Below are 20,476 nucleotides of genomic sequence, written 5' to 3'. Positions count from 1 at the left end.
CTGGGATGCTTAGAACTCGAATTGCACAGCTGGAAATAGTTTATTTTGATGCACCTGCTGTTTTCTTTGCAAATTTGCATCATAGGATTGTTTTTTTGTTTTTCCTGCAGTGTATATAAAAATTGGTGTATCTCCAAAATAAAACTATGAAGACACTCAAAATAAGTTTCCTGTTATTGTAAACTATTTTTTGCAACTTTTTGGTATTTAAAGTTTTGAGGGATAAACCTCTTAAATTTCTCCAAGTAGAAATATATGTAAAAAAACAAAAACGATTTTCAATTTTCTTGTAGTTTATTGCACTTTTTTGCAATTAATGTAGTTACTATGGCCTTAATGCATACATATTATTAAAATATGGGCTATAACAGTTATATAGCAACTTGAAATGCTCCCACAAATGGCACTACAGCATGTAAAAATATAATATAAGCTCTGGCTTTAAAGGGTTAAATAAATATCGTCAAATAATCGAGATCTCAATTTCAGTGAAAATAATCGTGATTATCATTTTTGCCATAATCGAGCAGCCCTAGGGGAGACTGAGGGTTTAGAGCATTCTGAATCCCGAGTTTTTGTCTTAGGGGGATTATTTGTGCATATACTGACCTCATCATTTGAATTCTGAGCAGCTCTGGAACATGTGATACATGACAGAAAATAAGTAAAAACTGTACATCCATATGATAAAAGTGAATAGTTAAAACTACACTTACTGGTTTCCCACACTTAAGCTGGACTCAAGTTTGTAATCCAATTATGTTTGGCAGCTGCTGTACTATTATTATTATTATTATTATTATTATTATTTATTACTCGTGGGAAATATCTTTGCTCTTAGTTTGAAAGGGGAATTTTTACACATTCCTGGTAAAAATTGCAGCCGTCCCTCTTTATCTGTCGCTAATATACCTGCAGCTGATCGTTGTGAGTCTAAACTGTAGACCAGTGCATTTATTTTAAACCTGTAGTTAGCAATACATTCACAGTTTGTATAATACAATGTAATGTATTCTACAAATGTAGAATACATTTTTTAAAAGGATTAGGGCACTCGGTAGTTGTAAAAATGACAAGGGGGCAGTATAATTAAAAGGACAGTCTTTAAAGCAAAAATAATGATCAACTGTGAGCTGATTACAGGGAAGCAGAACTGACAGTTGGGTGGATGAAGGTTTTATTAGAAGAAATCAGAGTTTGGGTTGCTGGCAGCCCCCTCCTCAAGTGAGACCCCCCACTTCCCACTTGCCTCCACAGTGTGAATTATTCAGCAGCTGAGAGACCCTGTCTCGTTCTGGGCCTGATGCTAATGCATTTTTGACATCTTGCAATGGATTTTCAAAGAGGTTTCAAAAGCAAACATTGAGTTTTGGCCCAGCAGCAGTGATCCGAGTCTTAGAAACCCGGGGACGTCTGCTGCATGCGTGTCCGTTCATATAAAGACTTTGCGTCTACGGAGGTCGCAAGCATCTTGGTCCTCATCGGAGAGGTGCGGGCGGATGCTGGCAGCATGCCGCTGTGACTCTCGGCAGCGTCGGGACACCGTGTCATCACCTCCTCACGGTGCCCTGGGGCTCTGAGGAGGGAGAGGAGGAGCAATGATGGAGGTGTTAGTCATTCAGTAGTGACCTCCTTCTCCTCCAACCTCCTCCTCCGCCACATGACTTCTCTTTGAACTGACATCCTCTCCTCTCCAGCCTCTCTCTAGGCCCCGGGGAGAAGTCTCATCCCTGCTTGTTTCCTCTCTGCTTGCTCTTGTTTTGCAGCCTTTACTCTTCTTGGTCCTCTATGAACTAATCAGAGCTGGAGTTTGAGATTCAGAAGTCTTAATTTGCTCTGTCTTTTACCTCCAGCTAAATGACATTGTAAATGTAATTTATGAAATTTCTAGAAAGCAGCTTTTCTGCTGAGATTATTCCATATAATTACAGAACAAAAGGGAGGTCGTTCTTAGTCTCAGAGTGCAAAATGAAGCAGTTTTGTAAAAGCTATTGGAGTGTCTCAGTTCCACACACGGTGTCCTTGGGCGATGGTGGGTTAGGCCATGAGCGAGACGAGTGTGGGACTCTCAGGTAATCTTTTTTACACTAAGGGTAGCACATGTGAAGGCGAAAGATTTAAATAAGCTGCAGTGTCTGTACCTAAAACTGCCTTTCTTCTAGTGGCCACTAGAGGCTGCCTACAAAAGTGACTCTGTCGCATTTAAAATGTCCAACTTTGAACTCTGTAGATAGACTGCACTACATGGTAGCTGTATGGAGTCGGGGTGGTGGGGTTGTTGTTTGTAACTCATTCATATATTTAGTTATACTGTTGAACACTGTTGGCTGAGATCATGTTGGAATATCAGATGCTGGATGAAAGTTGTTTTTTACAATATTTTTCGGTGGCTTCATAAGAATGTCAGCATCTTGAGTATGTTAAACTTATCCAAAACTTACCTCGCTGACCCATTCCTGTTTTATCAGGTCACATCACAAACGTGATCACCATCAGTGAGATGATACAATCGTCAGGTTTTCTCTCCACAGGCCCTTAACGGCTTCGTTCTGGTGGTCACGGCTGAGGGGATCATCTTCTTCTGCTCTCACACCATCCAGGATTACCTCGGCTTCCATCAGGTAACGAATTCCTACAACTGATGATTAAACCGAGGTCAGACTTTGGATTACATGATGTTGTTATGGTTACAGCAAGAAGACAGAGTGTTGTGTCTCCTTGTTTCTAGCTAATGGTATCAGTCAACAAATCTGTTAACTCTTAAGAATGTGATGGCAAAGTAAAAAAAAGTATACCTCAAGAGGTTTCTATGTCTTTATTTTGCTTTTTATGTGGACGCTGGGTTTATCAGCATTGTATACAAAGATACTACAGAACCTTATAAAACACATCCTCAAATTCAAAAAACTGAATTTTATTTATCAAAGCACAGATTTGAAGAATGAACCATTTGGAGCTTCGACTCAGATAAAGGTACACAGCAAAGCAGAATCCCTGCAAGAAGTAGGACAGGCCCTGGAGTGAAGATGCTGGAGTTTGGTGGAAATTTGGATGAGGATCTGAGTGACCCTTGTTGTCCACTCGTTTGGTCATTCCTGCTCTTTTTGCCTTTGGTTATTTTCTTGAGATGAAGTAGATTGCGAGAGCAGCAAGAGGATTGAAGGAAGCGCACATATGGAACGGGAGGTTTAATCCAATTGGCTTCACGACGAGGCGACACTGCGTCCAGTCTAATCTCATTCTGGACAACGCGATTATCAAATTACCCAAAGTCTTTCTATCTGCGTCTAAATCTGGCCTGCAGGTTTAGATATTCACACAGTGTATGTGAGCATACTGTAAACAAACACACACGGATCGGGGTGTGAACGTGACCTTTCACCCCTCACTTCCCCATCCACCTGAGGCCCGTCACTTTGCGTTTACCAAACAAGCTCAAATCCGGGGTGAAGCTGCCGTTCCTGCTCACGTGCAGTGTTTGGAAACAAGCCAACGTAGGGTGACACCCAGGAGACCCCAATCGCACGATTAAGCAACACAGCTGAGAGACACGAGGAGGATTTGTTTTCCTACATAACATGCACAACACAATGTGACAGGACAACCATTGGGCTTAATAAAACCAGCGACACAAGTTATGAAGGAGTGCAGACAATTGAGGTTTAATTAGCAGAGAGAATGAAATATCTCGCTCCAGGGCCTGCCAAAGTTAACCCCCATGTGCTCAGGAGCAGTCTTAGGTTCAGGTTACTTTATTTGTACTTGTAAGTAGATTTGGTTCACAGACGGTGAGTCATCAACAGATAAGCATGATACAACATAATAGAGAAGTAAATCCATACCCCATCCTGTGAGATATAAAACCACAAAGCTACAGGACTGTACTCCCACGTCCTGAAGGAAGAAATCGAAGCTCACTTCACAGAGGGTGTTAGACAAGTTTCTGCTCTTATAAAATAAAAGCAAAATAAAAAGAGGATCCTCTGACTTATCAGATAGAATCAGTCCTGGGGTTTTTATCATGTGTTTGTGAAGTTTTGTTTTGTTTTTTTGTTTTTTAAATTTTGGTTTCTAATTTTGTTCTGGTGCTGTTAATATTCTTGTGCCTGATCTCCTCACTGTTTGTTTCTACTTTCTTTTTATCAGTTTAATCCCTGGTACTGGTTCCCTATTTTGTCTCTAGTTTAAATCACTTTAGGTTGATTAGCTCTTGTTTAGTTGTGTCAAATTGTATATCCGATCTTATCTGGATGTATAGTTATTTGCTATTTTATTTTGGTAGTCTCTCGACTCATGTGCCCTGTATTGAGTTTAACTTCCTTTGTTTCATTCCCGACCGGTTTTCCCCGGGCTTCGTTCCCCTGTGTGTTTATTGTCCGAGTCTCCACTTGACCTTTGTTCTTGTTCTTCCTGGTTTCAGCCCTGCAGAGGTTTTGGTCTTTTTTTGTTGTTCCTGTGAACAATCAGCATTAAAGCTGGATTTTGAGTTTTTGTCTGCTGAGTCCATCTCTTACCTCCCATGCAGCCATACCCTGACACATGATGCGTGAAAGGACGGAAGCAGAAAGTCTGGCTTATCAGAGAAAGTCGATAAACACCACCATGATACCCGTTATCTCCAACTGACAGGCTAACGCAAAGAAATACAATAACAGTCATCTTCATATCCTCTCAGGTTATTCCAGAAAGATCAGTTCCTCCCACCTGACTCCTTCTGAATTATCACTTGCTTTGTTTTTTATAACTTCACTCATTTTTAATGATGCTATGCAGAATTTTATCCTCATACTCTAAATATTTTTGCACGCAGGCATGTTATTCCTCGTGACTTCCAAAGACAAAATTTAGTTTCTGTAGCTAACTATCATGGGAAGTGTCATAATTACACTCTAGCTGGGAAATCTTTGGGTCAAAGTAATTATATTTTGAATGTGAATGTAGTTCATTGCTATAAACTAGAGAAACAACGTTGGTTTTTCTCTGGTTTTATTATTTCTTTTAGCCGCTTTCTCACATATTTGTATACAGGATAAATAATAAGAGTGAAGGTAACATCCATTCATCAGCTGCAGTATTGGCTGTATGATATGAACTCCTTCTCTTGGTTTGATGTTTGAAACGCATTTCATGTCACACTTCAACCTGTCAACATTCCTCTCTGTGACCCCGCGCTGACCCCTCCCACAGTGGGAGGAGGGTGGAGTGTTGTTTCACTGGGGTCCAAAGCCAGGTCGTGGCAGGTCTGGACAGCAGATATGGGAGTCGCAGCAGGTCTCTGGCTCAGATTCAGCTCTTTGAAGCAAAGTCGCAGTGACACTTGATTTCTCTTGGCTCCACTTCAAGGCAAACGGAATCAAGCGCACCTCAGGGTACCTCCTGATAGTGCCTGCTCCACCAAAACATCCACCTTTACTCATGGGGTCTTTGGTCTGCATTACTGTATAAAATAAAAAAGTTAATTAGGCTTAAAATTTGACTTGTGTTCCACCTTGACTGACCTTTAAATTCTTCTTCTCTGTCCTTTTAGACTGATGTGATGCACCAGAGTGTGTTTGAGCTGATCCACACTGATGACCAGCAGGAATTCAAGAGGAACCTGCACTGGGCCCTCAACCCCCCTGTGAGCCTCGAACCCCCAACAGATCCTCCAGGTCTGCTTCACGGAGACAGTCTGATTCACTAAACTAGAGTAGAGAGGGTAAAATAAAACCGAAGTCTAGGCCAGAGTAATGAGTGTTCTTGTTAGCAAGGCAGTAAACCTGATCCGGAAGGACTTCTCTGAGCAGCCGTCACAAGATAAGAGATAAGAGAAACTTTATTTATTAAGTTTTGAAATTCTTGTGTGACCCAAATTATAACAGCAGGGATTAAATAAACAACAACTTTTATTTATATAGCACACTTAAAGACCATGGGTACACCAAAGTGCTTCACAATAGTACAGCAGATTAAAACATCAATAATAAAAGACCATTAACAATGTCCCGAATATGCTAGCAGGTCAATAGCATTAATTACGCAAGAATAAAAGTTAAATAAGGTATAAATATCAAATCATAACCAATAGAAACACATGGATATTAAGTGAAGGGATAAATACAATGGTAACTAAGTAAAATGAAGATAGTATTGGAGTGAGGTATAGGATACATGCATTAACTAACCGGAAAAGCAAGGTTAAATGAGTGAGTTTTTAGTCGTGATTTAAATGTTTGGATGAAGTCGGATGTGCAAATAGCAATGGGAAGGTTGTTCCACAAATTCGATGCAACCAAGGAAAATGCATGGTCACCTATGGTCTTACGGCGAGATTTAGGCTGTACGAAGAGTAATTGGGCTGATGATCTGAGGGCTCTCCCAGGTGTGTATGGTCTAAGGAGTTCAACCAGATAGCTAGGCGCAGTATTGTTTAGGATTTTAAAGGTAAGTAGCAATATTTTAAATTCAATACGGTATTTGATAGGGGGCCAGTGCAAATCAGCAATGACAGGGGTGATAGAGGCAAACCTTCTGGTTCCAGTCAAAAGGCGTGCCGCAGCATTTTAGACAAGCTGCAATCTATGGAGAAGGGCAGATTGGAGACCGAAGCAGAGGGAATTACAGTAGTCCAATCTAGAGGTCACAAAGGCATGAATAATCTTTTAAGATCCTTGTGCGGTATATAATGCTTAGCCTTAGAAATAAGACACAGTTGGTAAAAGCTAGATTTGACTACAGAGGACAGTTGTTTATTGAATTTGAAAGAGCTATCCATCAGAACACCTAGATTGCTAACAGTGTCAGAGAAGAAAGTGGCAAGGGATCCAGCTAGTTGGCCCCGGGGGGATATGACTGTCAAACACCACAATCTCCGTTTTCTTTTCGTTTAGGATAAGGGAGTTGCCCAAAAGCCATTCTTTGACTTCTCTCATGCACTCTAGGAAGCAGTGCAGTGACAGTGCGACATCATCAGTTAGCCGGAAGTAAATTTGTATATCATCAGCATAACAATGAAATGAGATGTTGTATTTTTCAAAGATAGAGCCTAGAGGTAGTATATACAGTGAGAACAATATGGGGCCCAACACAGAGCCTTGAGCACACCACAGCAGGAAGATGCAACAGAAGAAGAACAGGTACCCAGAGTCACAGAGAAGGACCTGTTTGAAAGGTACGATTTAAACCAGTTAAGGGCGTTACCTCTAATGCCCACTGTATGTTCTAGCTTCGTTGGTAGAATATTATGGTCCACCATGTCAAAGGCTGAGGACAAGTCCAATAAAACTAAGACCGCGGAGCGTCCTGAGCCGGCAATTAGGGAGAAGATCATTAAGGACTCTCAGCAGAGCTGTTTCAGTGCTATGACGTGGTTGAAAGACAAACAGAGTTTGGAAATTGGCCTATAATTCGCAGGGTCATTATGATCAAGACTCCTTTTTTTTGAGGACAGGCTGCACTACAGCATGTTTAAAGGCTGATGGGACACAGCCCGAAAACAATGATGAATTCATTAAAGATAGAATACTAGGCCCAATTGCATTAAAACCATCCTTGCTAATGTGAGATGGGAGGATATCGTGTACAGAATTGGTATTTTTCAGTTGTTCAACTATAGACCCTGTGCACGAGAAAAACTCTAACTTCCGGATTTAGGGTTGTATATTTCCGGTAGCTTTACTTTGCGGTCAATCGCTACTGCGAAGATGTACTCCAAAATAATGTCCAAAACATGAAAACAGAAAGATCGCGTTAAGTTACAAAGATAAGAAGGTGGGAACGCTCACCATTACTGTGTCATAAAAAAAATCAAATGATCAATTTTGATGCTTAAAGAGTTTAGATCGATCGGTTGTTTACATCACTCAACACAAGCAGAACTGCATTACAAACTGCAAAAGAAGACACATCGTTCGCATTAAGAAGCACATCTCTCTAAAGTGACAGTTCTTATGATTTAAAAAGGCAAATGTTCAGCATTCAAACTACAGGTGAACAATAGTCAAAGCCAGATGTTTCCCCTGTTATGTCGATATCAGCTAGTCAAGTACACACCTACACAGCATGTCAACAAACCGTGAAAAAAAGCCACAAAAAAAATAAATGAATGATTGCTGGTAGGGCTGCACGATTTTGCATAAAATGAGAATCACGATTTTTTGGCTTAGAATTGAGATCACGATTCTCTCACGATTCTCTTTTCCAGTATAAATATTTATTGCGCTTATTAACTGCACATCAACTTCGTAACAGTTGAGACTGAACATGAAAACAATAAATAAACATAAAAACAACAAATGTCTCACGTTTTGCCGTTGCCGCAAAATGTTGTACTGCTTGAAATTCCGTCTCCACTGTTGCTCGACGCTGCGTGTATAGAGCAGGTAGTGCAACAATAGAAAAATAGTTGCGGGACGGCATTGTGTAGCGTTTGTCTAGGGTGTTGATCATTTTCCTAAATCCCTCGTTTTGCTCAGTGTTGATGGGAGCCATATCTTTGGTCAGTTGATAAGTAATAGCCTCCGTAATTTCTTTGTGCCTGCGGGAGTTCGACGTGTATAGGGAAGCGCTGTATAAGGTTCCCGTTATTGATGTTTGGGTGGTTGACCGGGACGGATTTTCTCCTGTCACTTTCTCGTCATCCCTGACGTGCTCTCCGTTGTTTTTTCCCTGCTAATTTTAGCATCACATGGCACAGCTTCTGTATCACGTGGTATAAGTGAGCGCTTGTTTTCATGCAGATTACGTCCCGGATCAAAATGCGGTACAATCGTCGTCGTCTTTTTTTTTTTTTTTTTTTTAAATCATTGTAATTTGGAAATGAGATCGCACATAAGTATGAATCGAGATTGCTGGTAAGGGTTTCTATACGTTAGTATTTACGAAGGTTATGTTGTCACTTACCTTCAAAATTACAGTGGTCCCTCGCAGGTTCACTTTCGCGGCCTCGCTTTTTTACAGTTTTTTTTGAGCAAGTTTTCATGCTTTGTTTTTTTGGGGGTTTTTTTTCTACACATCGCATTCTGTTCTGCGTCCTGATCGGCTGCAGACCATTGTCGATCTCCTCCGTGCCGTCTCTCCTGTACAGTACAGAATCGCTTCATCTATCGCTAGCAGTGTGACTCTAAAGTGCTGTACTGTATGTTTTTTCCCCAACAAACAACAATGTCGACGAAACGTCTTACACCGTCAAAGGCACCTGCGGTAGCACCCAAAAGGCAGAGGAAGCTAACCATCGCACAAAAAAATTGGACTTCTGATTCACTGATTCATTAATGATTCATTAATGTTGAAGTCTCTCACAGCTGCTCTATTCCCATGCTCTGGACCTGAAAACAGGGTTTGACCTTTGGTTTCATTCTATAATACTGGACTTATTTTTCTACAAAGGTTTGAACTTTGAGAGTGTTTAAACAAGAAAGAAAAGTGTGAAACTGTTCATGCCTGTATGAGAAAAGTGTATAAAGTGTGTAGTGAGGGGTTTTACAGCTTTAAAATATCTATAATAATTGTAAAAAATAAAGCTGGCTACTTCGCGGATTTCATCTATCGCGGGTTATTTTTAGAACATAACACCCGCGATAAACGAGGGACCGCTGTTTACAAATACTGAGAAATATAGAACTTGAATCCTTTCTCTCTGTTGCTCTGAGGCATGGGGGAACAATATCGACAGGTGGATAAAAATCATCTACAGATATATTCCGTAAATGCCCAAGACATCTCGAGAAATGTAAATCGCAGCTTGATTCATCTATTTGGTTGACTTGTTTTGGAAAAAACGGCCGTAAACAAGGAGCGAGTATCACACTGGAAACGAAGCGCCCTACAGGAGTTTCCCCACCGGAAGTAGCATATGCTAAGGTGCACAGAGTCTATTTGCTTAAGGGTAGGGAGTGATGGCTCAAACTGATTAAAAGTTGATAAACATCCTGAGATGGAAACAGGGCTCACCACTGAAGAGTGTGGAGACTTAAGAGATGAAATTTTATCTGTGAAATAATTTAAGAATTGTGTGCAGAGAGCCGGGGAGGACACCCTCGGTATTTCAGGACAGGGACTGACCACTGAGTTAAAGATTTTAAATAGCGTTCAAGGGTTATGTCCATTAGTCACAATAATGTCTGACAAGAAAGCTGCTTTAGCCATTTTAGCAGCGTATTGAAATTTCAGACGGCTCATACGTAGAATGTCAAAAGATACCTGGAGCTTATCTTTTTTCCACCTCCTCTCAGCTCGGCAACACGCACGTCGTAGGGCACGTGTAAAGTCGTTTAACCAAAGTTGAGGTGCCACAACGTCAAGGATAGAGGAGCATGTGGATAACAAAGAATTTGCAAAGACATCAGCCATAGGAGGTATGGAACAGTCAGTAACAGAGGGTGCAGAATTAAAGAAGGCCACAGAAAAATTTGCCACAGTTTTAGGATTGATTGAAATAAAGCAGAATAGCTCAACACATAAAACACAATATGAAAAAAAAGGAAAGGTAAAGTGAAAGCCCAAACATCAACAAATGTATCCTTTACTAGAGCCAGCATAGGATTTTTAACACCAATACTGATATTTGGTGATTTTAAAATATAGGCCAATATTCTTTTCCCTAATATTTGTCACATGTAAGTTTTTTAATTATTTTGTTTATTATTTACTAAGATAATACGACTATATATGATGCATAAGATAGTTACAGGGTTTTTACCCATCGCTTTTAAATTTTTTAAATTTTTATTTATCAGCCATTGTAAATGCTGATACTATCTGACATATCAGCTGACATATCAGCAAATAGCTAATATCGTCCGATGTATAAGTTGGGCTGTAATGTACACATCTTTCTTTTTTTCCCTCTGTCTAACAGAAACCAACATTAGCCTAACAAATTTCCAAACAAGTTGTGCCAACCCAACCAGGGTTCTTTGTGTATTTAGAAAGAATGCACAGTGATGAGATTGAATGCAAGAGGTGGGAACTTAGAAATTTCATCGACTGACCCTGTTGAATGCATTTGTAGGGAGGAGAATATTTAAATCAGACATGCAGACCGATTTACTGATGTTTATGACACACAGTTTACTAATTGTTTTATTTTTTGCACTTGCTAATGAAATTAACTGACTGCGCCTGTGTTTAGAAAACAGCGTAACTTTTGTTAATCACCCATAAAACTAACCACACCTATCAGCATTATTTGAGTATTGTGCTCACACGATATTTTTCTCAGTTTACTATATATGGCTCATAATATCAGGACTCTCACTTAACATTAAGTCAGATCAAATGAGGGATTTCTGATTGGGATATTTCAAATTAAAGACTCATAAAACAACTTACAACATAGTCCCTTTTTCTTAGTTTCGTTAATTAAAGTATGACAAAAGCTTGGCATTGAGCATAGATCATAGCTCATAATCAGGCCAAGTTAGTGGCAACAGAAACGCATAACACACTCCAAATGCGGCTTCTTCAGTTATATATCTATTGGCTTAACACTGGATTACAAATGGCTCCAATTACATTTGGTAATTGTGGTCCAATTAGAATTACAAATCTCCCGGCAAGCATAAATAACATATATATAGAAAGACTTTCGTGTAAATGTTATTACAGCTGTGGATGTACTGGCTAAGTATGGTGTTGTTATGAAGCACTGAAAGGCCGAAGATGGTTTATTTCTGTAAAAACTGTAGAGCTGAAAGATCAAATCCAGTCGAGAGAGAGAGGAGATGTGCTGGTTTCTGCTGAACCAAGGTCACGGAGAGGCCAGAAGAGGTGACCTTTGACTAAACCCTCTCGAGAGTTGGTCTAAATGTTATAGTGCATGCACACAAAAGAAAACACACAGGAGACTGCACATCAGCCACTAAACCACAACTCACAGTTGATTTCACAGCACACATCCATGGAGGTACATCAGTCTTAGTTGAACAGTCACTCAGTGTAGAGTGATGGACTTGAAATCGCTTGGAAACGACAGTACACAGTGGTGGTGGGGTGATGATTTGGGCTTGCTGCACAGTTAAGAGCTGCGCATAAACAAAAGCCTGCAAAACTCAATGAACTCAAGTGCTGAATGGAGACTGGGCCATAATGGATCCACTGAGAGACTGATAAAGTCATACGGAAAAGATTATTTGATTATGTCCTGATAAAAACCTTAGAACAGACAGAGGGTGTACGTTCTTGTTACAGTGACTGTATATATATATATATATGCACCCACACGGTAAAAATATCATTTAAAAATATCGTTCTCAGATGGGAAATCGGTGTCGACCTCTTCCTGCCTGGTGAGCTACAATCCCGAACAGCTGCCCCCTGAAAACTCATCCTTCCTGGAGCGAAGTTTCGTCTGCCGCTTCCGCTGTTTGTTAGACAATTCCTTCGGCTTCCTGGTGAGACGCTTTTTGCGTTATTCTTTAGATTTTAACAATTTAACAAGGAAACAGATAAAAGTTAACATCTTCGATTTTATTTTCCCTCATTCCAGTGTTAGATGTTTATATTCAATGTGAACAAAAGTCTGTTTCAGATAACTGGAAAACACTCACTTTCAGGCATTTTTTTCTATTCATGGATAAGTGTGACCTCATAGAGTGCTCCACCCTCCTGCTGCAGAAAGGATTTTTAAATAAATATGTTAAAAATGTGTTTTGAGGCCTGTTACTTAAGGGTGTACATAAAAACAGTTTTTGTGCTTTAATTGTTAATTTCGTCATGCGAATGATGCAGATTTGTCTTTGCAGAGTTTTCCTTTTATTTTTTTCTATAACTGCAAGCAGACAGCCCACAGAGTCTTATTATGCAGTATTCTGCATCTTCACAGAAATAATTATGGACAGTTTTGGGTTTTTTTCTGCTGGTTCTTAAAAACAAGCTGTGAGGTTTACACCGAGCTGTGACTTTTGCACACCGCTACACCCTACTGTACTGCCAGCGGTATGGCGTGCCACCTCGGCGATCACCATCGGCGATCAGAAGCTACCATTTACTCCCATAATCCTCCTTAGGAGAACCTCGGGGTCGTGGGGAAAAAAATGCCCTTAATCCTCGCCACCACCCACAGCAGGTGAGAGCAGCTCTGGGGGAAAACTTGCTCAGTCAGAATGGACGCTTCAGACAGGCCACTGCCGCTCCCACCAAGAAAAGCATAATGTGGTTGAGTGGTGGAGATTTTTAGGGCTTTTAAGTTAAAAGTTACAAAAATAATATTTTAATAAATAAATAAAAAATATAGATTGGAGCGGAGGTGAGGGCAGCTTCTTCTATTTGATTAAAAATGTATTATTGTTCTATGAAACACCTGAAGGCTTGCACATGCAGGAGAGAGTTAAAGGTGTTGGTTGTCTTGCTCCAAGGTACTTCAGCAGGACTTGTGGTGGGTTTTGAACCAGCTTCTCTCAGTCTTCCCTCTCACACGTGCATTTGCGTGAGCAGTAAGCCAGGTTTCTGCCGCGGTCTACCGGTTGCTATGGCTTTGTTTTCTGTAATCCCTCCTGCTATTCGGGGCTAGATTCCTGACATCACGGCCGCAGGCTCTGAAACCCACCAAGGTCAATTAACCAGAGCTAACAGAGGAGGAGGAGGAGGACAGGGAGGAGGGGTCTTCACATGAGATGCAGCAGGGTGAGAAAAGGACAGCAGACAGGAGAAAGTGTTTTTAGGTTTTTGTGAGGCTGTAAAAACCTCCCTCCGGGCTGCTGATCCAACCATTCTGCTCTGTTACAGCCTCCCTGAGGCTTCTGTGATATTTACTGAACTTCCATTATCAGAAACCTTTAGCTATGAAGGATGGCGGTGGATTCAGGTGACAACAAAACATGTTAACAACACGTTAAAGTTTACTTCATCAACTTATTGCTGGGTGTTGCTTTAAAAACATCATCCTTTAGGGCTTGTTCCTAATATTTTGATATTAGGGATTAGCTCTAAGGTGCCCCCACCCACCTGCTGTTCAAACCTTCTGTTTGCTAGGCATAACCAATGAGAAGACACTAAAGAGCTAAATCCTCTCCATATCTCACCAACACATTTGACACTGACCACAGTTGCTGTTGTTATCTCTGCAAGCTGCTTTGCAACCCTTTTTCACTCCAGCTCCACCCCTTTATGTTGTTTTTATCGTATCTGTTATTCTTTTAAGTTAGGGAGTCTTTCTGCTGCTCTTTCCATTTCTCAATTGCAAAGTTGAGACAGTTTACAGTTGCATTGTGAACTGACAGATATTTGTCCCGATGGCTAACTGAGAAATGGGGGCAGGGCAGTATACGGATAGTGTGGAGATTGCATAAGGCCAATGGTTCCTCATGTTTTTGAGAAGAAAGTCAGCACGTACATTTCATGAATTCAACCATAATTTTGCGTGGGAACTAATTTTGGGAACATTCATTGCTCCTGGGTTTGATTGCTTCCCGTGTTTCCTCCCCAGCTCACAGAGCTCTCTAATCACCTGACACCCCTGTTTGTGGATACACGCCTGTCTTTCCTTTTCCTTTGTCTCTTACCCTATGTTGTTCCTCATGTTCCTAGTTTGTTTACCTTTCTGACATTGTGTTTCAGTGCCTTTTTAACCAGCCAATAAAGGATTATTTTGTGGTCTACCTCTGCAATAACCCCCGTTACACATGGATGGGCCTTTAAATAACTTCAGATCAAAAGTCCTGGCTGAAGTTTAATATTACAGAACATGTCACTTCTGTTTTCTACTGGTTAGTTTAAGAGTCCTGCTGTTCTGCTGAAAGAATGACAATAAGGAGTCTTATTTTCTCAACAAGACCTCTAAAAACTGTAACATTCACTTCAATACTGCTCAGAATCATGTTACTGTGTTTACAGTGTATCCTGAAGTGGTTTCTACTCTCTATATCACCCAGCAGTGTAAATAAGACTGATGTTGCTTGACAGGGAGAGAGGAAGCAGCACTTATGTGTCTGCTGAGAAGCTCGATCTGAGCAGGAACCACTCTGGGCTCTCTCATTTGTCTCACTGTCTTCACGGAGATGAAGTTAATGCCTCGGATTTAATGACTTAACACCGCGATTTTAACGCTGTCAAACCTTCTCAGGCGCTCAACATCCAGGGTCGGCTGAAGTTCCTTCACGGCCAGAGCCGGCAGCAGTGCGATAGCGACCGAACCACGCCGCCCCAGCTGGCGCTCTTTGCCATCGCCACGCCCCTCCAGCCTCCAGCCATCCTGGAAATCAGGACGCGGAACATGATCTTCAGGACCAAACACAAGCTGGACTTCACGCCCATGGCGTGCGATGCAAAGTATATCATAGCACTGGCAAACATGATTATTTATTCTGATTATTTAATAATTTTGTTTACACTTGTTTTGGGGTTTTTTTAGGGGTAAGATAGTTCTGGGATACACCGAGGCGGAGCTGAGAGTGCGAGGTTCAGGATACCAGTTCATCCACGCTGCTGACATGCTGTACTGCGCCGAAAATCACGTCCGTAGTAAGTCACAACTGTTCTACATTCTGTACGCTTCTCTGCAGCATTCAGCCTGAAAGGTTACTGGTGCAAATGACTGGAAGTACTGGAATTAAATATAGATAGAGGCCTGACTTAAAGTAAGCAAAAAACCACAACTACATTGGAAGGTGTAGGTCAAGACTGTAAAAATACACATGTCTGACTGAACAATGATACACAGGGGAGAGCAGAGCTCTGCAGCAGTGAGGACGGGGCTGACGATCTGAAAGGAGGGAAAAGATCAGGAAGTAAAACCAAAATAAATGCAAAACAGGAAATAATTAAAAGAAGAGTATCGGTGAAACATGGAAAGAAAACAAAGACATTACAGCGAAGAGATAGGAGGCAAAAACTCAGTAAAAACACAAGAATCCAAAACTCAACTCAGCACAAAAACCCCGGGAACATAACACCAGCCTTCATGGCAACAAGAAAGTACAAAAACTAAACCAAAATGCAGAAACTATGTGAAAAGCTGAGTACACCCCATGGTTCAGCAGCTTGTAGAACCACCTTTAGCAGCAATAAGTTGAAGTAATTGTTTCTGTATGACTTTATTAGTTTCTCACAATTATGTGGAGGAATATTAGCCCACTCTTCTTTACAGTGTTACTTCAGTTCATTGAGGTTCATGTACAGCTCTTTTAAGGTCCCACCACAGCATTTCAGTTAGGTTGAGGTTTGGACCATTTCATCACCTTCATTCTTTTCTTTTTCGGTCCTTCTGTTGTAGATTTGCTGCTGTGCTTGCATGACCCAGTTTGGTCCAAGCTTTGGTCCAAGCTTTAGCTGTCAGACAGATGTCCTCAGACTTAGACTCTAGAATACTTTGCTACACAGAGAAGTTCATGCTCGACTCAGTGACTGCAAGCTGTCCAGGTCCTGTGGCTGCAAGGCAAGCCCGAATCAACACCCCACTGCTCTGACAGATGGTATGAGGTGTTTGTACTGATAAGCTGAGTTTGGTTTTGTCTGTTATGCTCAAACATCTTCACTGGGCTGGTATAATCTGTCCAAAGGAGATTGTTCCAGAAGTCTTGTGGTTTGTTCAGATGCAGCTTTGCAGACTTAAGCCGTGCTGCCGTGTTCTTTTTAGAAAGAAGAGGCTCTCCTGGGTAATAATGGAACCATCATGAACTTCAACATTTAACATGCTAACTGAGGCCTGTGGAGTCTGAGATGTAGCTCTTGGGTTTTTTGAAACATTGCACGGTCTGACTGTGGAGTGAATTTACTGGTACATCCACTGCTCAGAGAATTGTCACTCACTATGTTAACACACCTGAATGCTCCAGACAGCACACATCCCCAACTTCTTCTATAGAGGTGCACATATGTGAAGATTTGATTAGCAGTACCTGGCTAGCACTTAATTGTTATGGAGGGACTAAGGGTGCACTTAGTGAGGAGGCAGCTGATCTTTGATCTGTTATGTGTTATCACACAGAAGATATATATATAATGTTTAATGAATGTATACAAGAACGTGACAGATTAGAGAGTTTCTTTCTGGTACAAACTGGGTCTTTGGAGGAGGACTGAGTTCATTTCAAGATTAATTTTAAGATTAAGAAGTTCTGACCTTCCACTAAAGGAAGGTCAGAACTTCTTTTGTGGGCACTCAGGTCTTTTGTATGCAGGAAAATCCCTAGTTTTGTTTTTGTTTTTACAGATGTTGTAGGTCGGGTTGAGATTTGTCCTATGGTGAAATAGTTGCCCATATGTGACTCAGAGGACGAGAGTATTCTTGTGATTATTTTCCAACCTATAAATAACCTTTTAAATTGCTGCAGGTCAAGTTTGATGCACATCACATCTGGCCATTTCTGAGGAATCCGTTGTAGGCACACAGGAAACATATAGGACAGAAAATGTCCCATTAGAGTCAGTGCATAATCTCCTCTATGATCTATAATCTGTAATCTGAGTCAGAGTTTACTGACCTCACGTGTGGCTCATCATTGCATGTCAAACACATATAGCTCACAAACAGGCGCTCATGGATGAGGAGCCAGAGTCAAGTGTCCTACTTACCTCGTGTACCGAATGACCCGGTTATGTGTAACCATGGCGCCGAGCAACGCCCGCACCACCACCACCAGGCACATCTCACACACGTACATACACATACATGCTGTGTGCATTTACTCATGCATACAGAATGGAAGATGTATGCATAGAAACGCAGAGATGCACATTCAGCATGCTCGGATGAACACAGATGGGAGGCGAGGTAAATCACTTCTATATCATAGACCCTGTGTAATAAAACCAGAACACAAAAATTCCCTCATAATGACAATAAGAGCAGATAAACTGTGTAGGATGATTTCACGTTTTTGGTGATTTGGAGGAAGAAAGCAGATGATTCATTTTGTTTACTTTTTTTTTTAAACACAAACGTGTTTTAAACCAAGACTGCTAATCCGGTTCAGGATTTCTTAAAACATCTGTAGATCTGCGAAGTTCAGGGTTTCTGTTGGTATAGTACAAACTGATCTCCACTAAATCTGTGCGTCTTTTTATTTACCATGAACAAAAAATGACGTTACATTAGCTTATGTATCTTATTAGCCCTAAGTGAAGACAGATGATGTTGGCTCTGTTATTTGATATCACAAAGTAGAAATAGTATCATGTATTCTCCTTTCATGTGACACAAAAACTGACGTTTCTCTGAGGAGTAAAAAACAAGAGCTGATGCCTGACCGATACAGTGGTTTTAAGACCAAAACCAGTACAGATACCATCACCGATATTTGGTGATTTAAAACTATGATATATGAGTTGATATTTTTCTTTCAGATGCACAAAACATAGATTTCCCCAACTTTTTTATGTGCAGTTTTTTTATTTGCTTGTTTACACTCTGCCCGACTCTGCTCAGATCAGATGGTTGCTTGCAGCGTTCCAGTTGGAACGCTGACACTCATAATATACTTAAAGGCTGTTTCTCCTGTCTCTTCTTTACTTTTTTGTTTATCACACCTTCAAAATGTCAATACCAATATATCAGCCAGTGTCTTATATCGATATATCGGCGGGGCAGATTGTAATCATCCTAGGTCTGATTGTGGGTTTTTGAACATTTGAGCACTGATGAATTCTTTGTTTGGTGTTTTAGTTTTGTTTATTCATTTTTATGTTTTCTGGAGTGTTTGGGGGTTTTTTGGTTTCTATTATAATTTACTTGTAATTTTCGAGTGTGAATGTTAATTTTTGAGTGTTCCCTCTGTTTCCTGTCTTGTCATCTTTTGTGTGCAGTTCCCTAATCAGTTATAGCTCTGACTTCCTGTTTTATTTTGATAGCTTCTCATCTCTAGCATCTAGTGTTTAATTTTACTTCCTCCCCAGACACATTGTCTTTCATTAGCTTCACCTGTGTCTCATAATCCAGCTGTGTCCACTCCCCCTGATACTTTTTTTAAAAAACCAGAGCAATCAGATGTTCAGGGATCTATCCGGTTGTTCAGTGATGACGCGACGAATCCTACTTCCGGGTCTAAAGTAGTCTGCGTTTAATATGGCTTTTGTGTTGTTAACATGTTTAATGTTTTGTATTTTCTTCTATTTGATCTCAAAAAGCTCCTAAAACAGTCAGTGATCACTGTTGAGCTCCCTCGGCTTTTATTACCGCTAATCATTTATTTAAGCTCAGTTTTTAAAACCTTACGATGTAACTACAGCCCAGCCCATGCAGCAGTATATGAATGACTAACCTCGTATTGTGGATGGATTATCTCAGTTGTTCTCCTGGCTGAAGTTTGGTCCTTTTACAGCATCCTGCCATGCGATTACATTTGTTCCTGACCACCGAGAACACTCACGTTAACTTTTATCGAGTGGAAAAAAAGTTAGCTTGTTTATATTATGCTAACATAGCTGTGTCGCTAGCGGTCACGTAGCACATCATTATATACCAGCTAGCCCAACTTCAGTAATCCTACAAACGTCACTGCTGTTTAGTTTTCTGTCTTCATTTATGCTGGAAGTGATAGCAGAGCTGTACGTTTTAATTTGTTTCCAAAACCCTGCAGTCAGGACATGCTATATTGTATTTAGATAGAAGCTAGCGAGCTAACTCCCTGCTAACTTCTAACTCCGTTAAATGTCATAAATTCCGTTTTCATGGATGCCTGGATGTTAAACTCAATTGTTACACCTGGTAGAGCAGAACGCTGATCATTTTATTAAAGATGAAAGACTTTAGACAGTTTTTCAACTCTCAGTAATGCCATAGTGATCGTTTGATATATGGACCTGCAGCGGAGTTTAGACCCAGACACGGCTAGTGATGTCAGACTGAACAACCGGATAAACCTAACAGCTGTATCTCTTTCCTATTGTCACATTTTACCTGTAAGTATTTGAGGACAACAAAGGGACAAAGAGGGGCATGTATTACTTTAGTTGAAGTTTCATAGATATCACCCTTGAATTTATCCAACCAGCACTGTGTGAGCAATACAGGGGATAATTATTTCTTTTTTCCCCAAGTAATATTTTTTTTATTTTTCTTTCTTTTCCACAGTGTATGTTTGAGTGGTGATCCTTTTCTCTGTACCCTCGGGAAAATGCCAGTGTTTACATCACATATATCCATGTTGGTATTTGTGCAGCAAGTCTGCTTTGAAGAAAATTTACAGTTCAATCTTAAATGTTACTTTACAGATCCATCCCTTTGTTATTTAATTAAATAAATTATCCATCTCTCTCTTCTGTTTATTGACTTTCTGAAGCTTCTCTGTGTGGGTTCAAGCTTAAAAATATTTTTCAGAAACAGCAATTGTTTCAGAGCAAGTTTTTAAAAAATAATTTAAAAAAACTCTTGTGCTGGTTTTGTAGTCTCGCCCTTGTTTTTGACATTAGAAAGCTCAGAAACACGAGCTGCACCTCGATTACACGAGCACAGGCCGTGGAAGATGAGGAACTCATGAAAATGAAGCTTTGGCGTCGCATCGCTGTGTGCAAACAGCACGTGTAACATGTACATGTAGCCAAAGCCAGCATCGGCAGCATG

At 40.6% G+C, this 20,476-nt stretch overlaps 1 protein-coding gene across 2 annotated transcripts in view; it reads left to right on the top strand.

Annotated features, from left to right (window-relative positions):
• ahr1b (aryl hydrocarbon receptor 1b) overlaps positions 1–20,476 on the top strand; it is a 68,252-nt gene that overhangs the window by 33,858 nt on the left and 13,918 nt on the right. For both annotated transcript variants that reach the window (XM_086283780.1, XM_086283779.1), the window contains exons 4-8: positions 2,532–2,621; positions 5,528–5,651; positions 12,235–12,371; positions 15,041–15,246; positions 15,329–15,438. In XM_086283780.1, the coding sequence (XP_086139906.1) occupies positions 2,532–2,621; positions 5,528–5,651; positions 12,235–12,371; positions 15,041–15,246; positions 15,329–15,438 (667 nt within the window). The remainder of the gene's footprint in view (positions 1–2,531; positions 2,622–5,527; positions 5,652–12,234; positions 12,372–15,040; positions 15,247–15,328; positions 15,439–20,476) is intronic.

The sequence above is a fragment of the Aulonocara sp. 'chitande type north' Nkhata Bay genome, linkage group LG23 (assembly GCF_057382095.1).
Source record: "Aulonocara sp. 'chitande type north' Nkhata Bay isolate Kocher_YH1m ecotype deep benthic linkage group LG23, A_spYH_male_GT1.1, whole genome shotgun sequence".
Classification (NCBI taxonomy): domain Eukaryota; kingdom Metazoa; phylum Chordata; class Actinopteri; order Cichliformes; family Cichlidae; genus Aulonocara; species Aulonocara sp. 'chitande type north' Nkhata Bay.
This window is presented reverse-complemented; position numbering and strand designations above follow the sequence as displayed.